At 44.9% G+C, this 8678-nt stretch overlaps 1 protein-coding gene across 1 annotated transcript in view; it reads left to right on the top strand.

The window, feature by feature from the left end:
• Positions 1-3025: 3025 nt before the first annotated feature.
• Positions 3026-8678, top strand: part of LOC106582075 (zinc finger protein 385D) — a 43194-nt gene continuing 37541 nt past the window's right edge. Inside the window, exon 1 of the mRNA XM_014164809.3 lies at positions 3026-5147. Within this exon, the coding sequence (XP_014020284.1) occupies positions 5126-5147 (22 nt within the window). The 5' untranslated portion in view covers positions 3026-5125. The remainder of the gene's footprint in view (positions 5148-8678) is intronic.

Here is an 8678-nt window from a genome sequence, read left to right as displayed (position 1 = left end):
ATATTTTCTGTCTTTAAATGACTCATGTTCTTGAAAGAGTTTGACCTAGTACTGTTTCTACTTCTTCTACGGTTGTCATGACAGTTCGACTCTGTACCCACAACACAGTTCCAACAGTATATTACAAAATCTTGCATTGCACCAAGTTTGTCAGTATAGACAACATCTATGAATATTCACACTATGCCTTGCATACATTGTTTTCAGAGAATTCTGGGGTTTGACTAACGCTGAGACTAGGGCTTGAATACCAAACAGTATGGCCTAATAAAGGACAGAACCAGAATGACATGCCTGAAGGGCATTTCTCTCTGGTGGGTTTATTCACTTATTCAATGTGTTTATCAAAATGCCGTGGCGTAAAGTATCAAGGCACAAGGCGAGACCCACATGCAGACATAGGAGGCAGATGGTTGGAGTCTTACAATGTTTATTAATCCAAAGGGGTAGGCAAGAGAATGGTCGTGGACAGGCAAAAAGGTCAAAACCAGATCAGAGTCCAGGAGGTACAGAGTGGCAGACAGGCTCGTGGTCAAGGCAGGCAGAATGGTCAGGCAGGCGGGTACAAAGTCCAGAAACAGGCAAGGGTCAAAACCGGGAGGACTAGAAAAAGGACAATGCAAAAAGCAGGGGAAGTGGAAAAATGCTGGTTGACTTGGCAACATACAAGATGAACTGACACAGAAAGACAGGAAACACAGGGATAAATACACTGGGGGAAATAAGTGACACCTGGAGGGGGTGGAGACAATAACAGGAACAGGTGAAACAGATCAGGGTGTGACAGTAAAGTACTTAAGTAAAAAGACTTTACAGTACTATTTTAATATTTTTGGGGGTATCTGTACTTTACTATTTATATTTTTGATAACTTTTACTTCACTACATTCTTAAAGAAAATAATTTTCCCTGACACCCAAAAGTACTCATTACATTTTGAATGCTTAGCAGGACAGGAAAATGGTCTAAGTTATGCACTTATCAAGAGAACATCCCATCGCTTTCACTCTTGCTCTCACTTTCTTTCTCCCCACATGAAAAAAATACAATAGTGTACTTAAGCAATAAGGCCCGAGGAGGTGTGGTATATTGGCCATATATCACAAACACCCAAGATACTTTATTGCTATTATAAATTGGTTACCAATGTAATTAGACCAGGAAAAAGTATGTTTTTTCCATACCCGTGGTATATGGTCTGATATACCATAGCTTTCAGCCAATCAACATTCAGAGTTCAACCCACCCAGTTTATAATATGGTATAAATACTATAGCATTCACTGTAGTGTTTTGCAGACTAGGTGAAAAATCTGTTGATGTGCCCTTGAGCAAGGCACGTATTCGCTCCTGTAAGTCGCTCTGGATAAGTGTCTTCTATATAACTTTTTTTTTTAAATGTACTGTAGTGTTTTTGCGGACTGTGCTTTACAGTAGTATTTACTGTAGTGTTTTTGCGAACATTACTGTAGTATTTACTATAGTGTTTCTGTTTTATTATCTTTGACATAGAAGTGGAGGCTTTCTCCTTCAGGAAACCAATGGAGAAATACTAAGAGAGCTAATTTTCTATAACCTGTAGGTAGGTAGGACTGGGGTCTGAACGGATAGTTCAGAGCTTCTGCTCTTTCTATAACTTGTAGGGAACACAATAATGTTGTATACTTGGCATGTAGGTTTCTCACTCATTGGTGGCACAAATTGCAAAATGAGGGAGAGGAATGGCAGGGTATATGCAAATTAAATACTTTAGTATTTACTATCGTTAAAGTGTAGTGTTTTTGTGGACTGTTGTGTTCTACTGTGTACTACAACATTCTATAGTAAGTACTACACAGGATCGATGGATACCACAGTGTGTAGTATAGTATTCTACAGTATACTTACTACAGTTTACTATAGAATTCTATAGTAAGTATTGTAGTATTCTATAGTAAACTGTAGTATTTGTTCATGTGCATCTCTCTCTCTCTCTCCTGGCTCTTTCCCAGATAGCAGTTTAAAGGCTTTGAAAAGCCGGGGAGTCTGCCTGTTGATCAGATAGCCATATAACTAATGGAAAGCGTCATGGAAGTGACAGCAAGATTAATGAAGTAGCCCAGGCTGCACTTGCATGTGGTGCAGCGGTGCTCCTCCGGGCTGAGTCGCTGCTTTAACCGCTATTCATGGTGACAAATAATGCACCATCCCGCCACTGACACCCGCGAGTCAAGGTTAAAAACACATTCGCCCAGGAGAGAGAGAGAGCCATTTCAGATATGGAATAAACGTATTTACTGGAAGTGGGCTCGGGGGTTGGGCGAGACAGAATGGGAATTCAGGATTAATTGAAAACATCTGTGCGGCGCGAGATGGCCGCCATAGCGGAGCCTGAGGGGATAGGAGGAGAGGAATCGCAACACTTGAGAACATTGATTTCTTTTTGGGTCTCGAGGAGACAGTTATGATGTCACTAATGGCTGGGCTCGCTATCTCGCGGTGTGTGTGTGGACAGACATCGCTCTGATCAGGACTGTCTCATTTGTAGTCGATAGCGGTGGCCAGGCTTTGGAGCGGTCAATGCTGCTGTCTGACCTTCAGAGGCATTACAGTGAACCAATCAAAGTGATTGTGTGAAAACAGAGCCAAGGGCGGTGGAGGTTAAGTGGGTGGATGCTGACACACACACACACACACACACAAATATATATATATATATATATATATATACAGGCGAACCCTTGTTGTGCATCACAAAAGATAGTTGATATTTATGGGTAACAGCGACCAGCCGTCTGTGTGGCCGGTGGCTGTCCCGTGTGCATGGTGCTGTTCTGTGTTGTGTTGTGTTGTGCCTGAGGAGCCACCAGAAAGTGACGGAGAAGAGCAGTGGCGCTCACACCAACAGCACAGCACTGATATCATCCCAGCTCCAGGAGTCAGATTACAGACAGAGAGGGAGAGAGAGCTTGGAGAGAGAGATGGAGAGCGGTAGAGAGAACATGGAGGAAGAGAGCATGGATAAATCATGGAGAGAGCATGGAGAGAGAGGTAGAAAGATCATGGAGAGAGATGGAGAGAGCATGGAGAGAGAGGTAGAAATATCATGGAGAGAGATGGAGAGAGCATGGAGAGAGAGGTAGAGAGATCATGGAGAGAGATGGAGAGAGCATGGAGAGAGAGGTAGAGAGATCATGGAGAGAGTGGTAGAGAGAGAGCATGGAGAGGTAGAGAGAGCATGGAGAAAGAGAGGTAGAGAGAGATGGAGAGGCAGAGAAAAAGCGAGTAACAGGAGAAGAATAAAGGGAGTAAGAAAACAGACAGAGAAAGAGAGAACAGAGGAAGATAGGTAGTTAAAGAAAGAAGTAAAGAATGAAAGATATTGAAAGGAGAGAAAAAGAGGGAAAGATATATAGAAAGTGTGAGGCGACAGGGAGAGTTTTACACATTTAACAAAGAAGAGACAGACAGAGAAGAAACCCCGAGAGAGAGAGAGCGAGAGAGAGAGAGGGGAGCAAAAGATCAGAAGAGAAGCTGTAGCTGGAAAATGTAGATTGACACCTTGGAGAGAAGAGAAGCACGCAGAGGGACCAGCACTCAAGTGAAGTAGAGAGGAGAGTGTACAGGAGGAGGGGAGGAGAGACAGGCAGAACCAGCAAGGAGGGAGGGAGAGAGAGAGAAGTGTGTGGAGAGAAAGAGAGAGAGAGAGGTGTGTAGAGAGAAAGAGAGAGAGAAAGAGAGACAGAGAAGTGTGTGGAGAGAGAGGAAGCGAGAGAGAGGGGTGGAGAGAGAGAGAGAGAGAGAGAGGTGTGTAGAGAGAGAGGTGTGTGGAGAGAAAGAGAGAGAGAGAGCAGTGTGTGGAGAGAAAGAGAGAGAGAGCAGTGTGTGGAGAGAAAGAGAGAGCGAGCAGTGTGTGGAGAGAAAGAGAGAGAGAGAGAGCAGTGTGTGGAGAGAAAGAGAGAGAGAGAGCAGTGTGTGGAGAGAAAGGGAGAGAGAGCAGTGTGTGGAGAGAAAGAGAGAGAGAGGTATGTGGAGAGAAAGAGAGAGAGAGAGCAGTGTGTGGAGAGAGAGAGAGAGAGAGCAGTGTGTGGAGAGAAAGAGAGAGAGAGCAGTGTGTGGAGAGAGAGAGAGGTGTGTGGAGAGAAAGAGAGAGAGAGCAGTGTGTGGAGAGAAAGAGAGAGAGAGAGCAGTGTGTGGAGAGAGAGAGAGAGAGAGCAGTGTGTGGAGAGAAAGAGAGAGAGAGCAGTGTGTGGAGAGAGAGAGAGGTGTGTGGAGAGAAAGAGAGAGAGAGCAGTGTGTGGAGAGAAAGAGAGAGAGAGAGCAGTGTGTGGAGAGAAAGAGAGAGAGCAGTGTGTGGAGAGAAAGAGAGAGAGAGCAGTGTGGAGAGAAAGAGAGAGAGAGAGCAGTGTGTGGAGAGAAAGAGAGAGAGCAGTGTGTGGAGAGAAAGAGAGAGAGAGCAGTGTGTGGAGAGAAAGAGAGAGAGAGCAGTGTGTGGAGAGAAAGAGAGAGAGAGCAGTGTGTGGAGAGAAAGAGAGAGAGAGCAGTGTGTGGAGAGAAAGAGAGAGAGAGGTATGTGGAGAGAAAGAGAGAGAGCAGTGTGTGGAGAGAAAGAGAGAGAGCGCAGTGTGTGGAGAGAAAGAGAGAGAGAGCAGTGTGTGGAGAGAAAGAGAGAGAGAGCAGTGTGTGGAGAGAGAGAGAGGTGTGTGGAGAGAAAGAGAGAGAGAGCAGTGTGTGGAGAAAAAGAGAGAGAGAGCAGTGTGTGGAGAGAAAGAGAGAGAGAGCAGTGTGTGGAGAGAGAGAGAGAGGTGTGTGGAGAGAAAGAGAGAGAGAGCAGTGTGTGGAGAGAAAGAGAGAGAGAGCAGTGTGTGGAGAGAAAGAGAGAGAGAGCAGTGTGTGGAGAGAAAGAGAGAGAGAGACGAAGGAGGGGGACACAGACCACTGTTAGAGGAGGGTGCCGGCTGTGCACGGTAACGGCTGCAGACAAGACACGCAGATAGAGAGACGGACTCCAGCGCTGCACACACACTCACACAAACACGCATAAAGAGTGTGTGAGACATGCCCAGGCTGCTGCCCATGGACACACACACACACACAACCTGGCAGGGCATCCGAGAGGACATACAGACCCCTATGTCTAAGGAGTCATGGAGAGCAGCATGTTTTTCGGTGAGTTGATGTGTGTGCGTGTGTTTGTGTGGTATTAGCAGTACATACATCATCGTCAGAGATGGAGCGGATGGTTTGGTTAACGTAAAAGGAAGGAAAGTGTGAAGTTCCACATAAGCCCTAGGCACCGTGTCTATCCCCCTAGCCATTATCCATCCTGCCAGACTAGATCCATGTGTGGGGTTGAAAGTCCAAGGTTTGGATTTCATCTCACATGTTTTATAGAGTCTCTCCGATGTGTTTATAGCGAAGGAATTCCAAGAAGGACAAAGCTAGTTCACGGTCGGCTTTGAGAGCCACTTGATATGCTGTGTAGAATAGTTCGAGAAATGAAAGAATTTGACTTCTTCCATTAGATTCGTGTTTGATGAGAGGCTTAGACAGACTTAAAGCAGGAGTGCTTTCCTTTCAAGTGCTCTTCACATCGCTGGCTTACATTCTCACGTTAGAAGAATAATTACACTGATTCTTCCACAGCAAGGCTTCGTAAAAGGGCACTGTCTTTTTTGTGGGATTAAAATAATCTCAAATTATACTGCAGCCTTATAGAGTGAGATTCTGACATTATAAGGTGTTCATTATAGATCATGCTCATGACAAGACCTGCTCATTACACCTGCAGGCTTTTAGTAAAGTGTCACAGAGTTTTTGTTTTGGAGCCAGGTGACATTGCGAGCAGACTGTTAATGTGTCCTTTAGGAAAGAGGTTATGATGTAAGATGTGTGTCAGGTGTGATGTATTAGCTCTCAGAGACCTGTGACTGTTGGTTGCCTGGCAGGTGTTCATGTATTAGCTCTCAAAAGCCTGTGACTGTTGGTGCCTGGCGGGCGCGCCTCGGCCGGACGGGGTCCCGGCGGTGTCAGGCCCAGCCTGTGACTGTGGGCCGGCAGGGCTGGCTCTCAGAGACCTGTGACTGTTGGGTCCCTGGCAGGTGTTCATGTATTAGCTTTCAGATACCTGTGACTGTTGGTTGCCTGGCAGGTGTTCATGTATTAGCTCTCAGAGACCTGTGACTGTTGGGCCGGCGGTGCTGGCCGCGCCTGGCGGGGCCGGCAGGTGTTCATGTATTAGCTTTCAGCGACCTGGACGGGGCCTGGCGGTGCAGGCTCGCGCCTGTGCGTTGGTGCCTGCGGGCAGGCTCGTCCTGGCGGGGCGGCAGGTGTCATGTAGCTCTCAGAGACCTGTGACTGTTGGTTGTCTGGCAGGTGTTCATGTATTAGCTCTCAGAGACATGTGACTGTGGGTTGTCTGGCAGGTGTTCATGTATTAGCTCTCAGAGACATGTGACTGTGGGTTGCCTGGCAGGTGTTCATGTATTAGCTCTCAGAGACATGTGACTGTGGGTTGCCTGGCAGGTGTTCATGTATTAGCTCTCAGAGACATGTGACTGTGGGTTGCCTGGCAGGTGTTCATGTATTAGCTCTCAGAGACCTGTGACTGTGGGTTGCCTGGCAGGTGTTCATGTATTAGCTCTCAGATAGCCTGTGACTGTTGGTTGCCTGGCAGGTGTTCATGTATCAGCTCTCAGAGACCTGTGACTGTGGGTTGCCTGGCAGGTGTTCATGTATGAGCTCTCAGAGACCTGTGACTGTTGGTTGCCTGGCAGGTGTTCATGTATGAGCTCTCAAAAACATGTGACTGTTGGTCGCCTGGCAGGAGTTCATCCACAGGACTATTTTTGTTGTTGTATTTTATTCGGATTCCCATTAGCTGTTGCTGAAAGCAGAAGCTACTCTTGCTGGGGTCCACACAAAACATGGAACCTGATATAATACAGAATATCAATAGAAAAGAACAGCTCAAGGACTGAGTTACACACTTTGAAAATGAAAAGAATACAACCAAAGAAAGGTCCTACTGACAGTTACACACATTACTGACAGTTACACACATTACTGACAGTTACACACATTACTGACAGTTACACACATTACTGACAGTTACACACACATCAGTACATATACATATGCCTAAAAGCCTAAGTGCTGTGCATGTTGTTTTATTTGTTTGCTTGAATATTTGATTGAAGGGAGTTCATGGCTCTATATAATACTGTGTGTTGCCTTGAATTCATTCTGGATTTGTGGACTGTGAAGAGATCCCTGGTGGCATGTCTGGTGTGGTAAGTATTTCTGTTAGAGCTGTATGTAAGTTGATTATACAGACCGTTTGGAATTTTCTACACAATAATATTTCTCACAAAAACAAGAATTGATGCAGTCAATCTCTCCTGTTCTGATATGCATACTGTTGAAATTAGCCCGCTGTGTACATTGAAGGGCAAGGAGTGTTGATGTAGTGGGGACGTGACTTGTCTGGTGTCCTTGGTCTGCGGAGTCACCTCCCTGGTTCTGGCTCAGCCTCATGACTCATCAGCTTTAGCCAACACACAGACCCACCTGGTGACGGGTAGCCCTAGTGATGATAAGGTGGTGAAACTCTATTTTGTCACTTTTGTCAAATGTACGAGAAGTGCATTGTGAATAAAATAATGGGATTGTGTTGTTTTTGTACCAATGTCTAATGCCGTCATTGCATAATGGAGGAACAGGGAGGAAGGAAGCTTGTTAGGTTTTGGTTGTGGAGAACGTGCGTTAAGCATTTGTGGATGAAGATATTAATTTAGTTTGCATAATATGTTAGACTATAAACAAGCTAAATTAGCTGTTGTGTTAGTGATATAATACTTTTAGAATACAAATCCAAGTTTGTGGTTTTCCTCAAAGATGTTTTTGATTTAAAACACATTTTGAATAATATAATATAATAATATAAATTCTCATGTCACATAATACTTCTACAAATTCCTATGAATTTGATCCCTTACAATTTCTGATGGGAAAAAAAAGAAACAAAAATCAAGGGGGAAAATACCCCTGTCCCCCCTATGCAAATAACCCTCTTCATGAACCAAATGGATGAAGAAGGCCAATGGAAGGACAGTAACTCAGCGGGAGTAATTTCTCCTAGTGTGAGCTGTAATCATACAAGGGATTAGTGTTGAATTGGACGTATCTGGTGTATCTGGCCTGGCTGTTGGAGTTTAAGAGCACGTAAACGTCTCTTTGGTTAACCTCAGATTACAGAGCACAGGGGATGTGATTGTTGGATCAAACTCTGAGACAGCTGTGTTTATTAGAGGTTACACCACGAAAGTCATGACAACAGAGCGGGTTACATTGGGAGGGTGGGGTTCTTGTGTTAGCCAGGCTATTCTAGTCTGAGCCCGGAGCTAAATGCTAACTGTTAGCAATGCAGCGGAGAGCATAGTGAAATGGATACAAACATGTAGCCTAGGGGTACTTTGGAATAAATCTGTTTTCTAACTGACTAATCTTCAAATGTTATTGATTAATAAGAGATTTTTATGTTTCTACATGCGTTGTTGTTTTTGTAAATGGGGTGAAAGCACTGTAACCCCTGCATCTTAATTACAGTGATTGATCCTGAGTGTAATTTTAGGGTCATGGAATACAGTCAGACAGCCCCTCAGAACACAATGCTGTGAAACACATCTGAATAGACATCAT

This window comes from Salmo salar, chromosome 02, assembly GCF_965601325.2.
Source record: "Salmo salar chromosome 02, fSalSal1, whole genome shotgun sequence".
Lineage (NCBI taxonomy): Eukaryota > Metazoa > Chordata > Actinopteri > Salmoniformes > Salmonidae > Salmo > Salmo salar.
The sequence above is the reverse complement of the archived record's forward strand: the minus strand, read 5'-3'. Positions and strand labels throughout refer to the sequence as shown.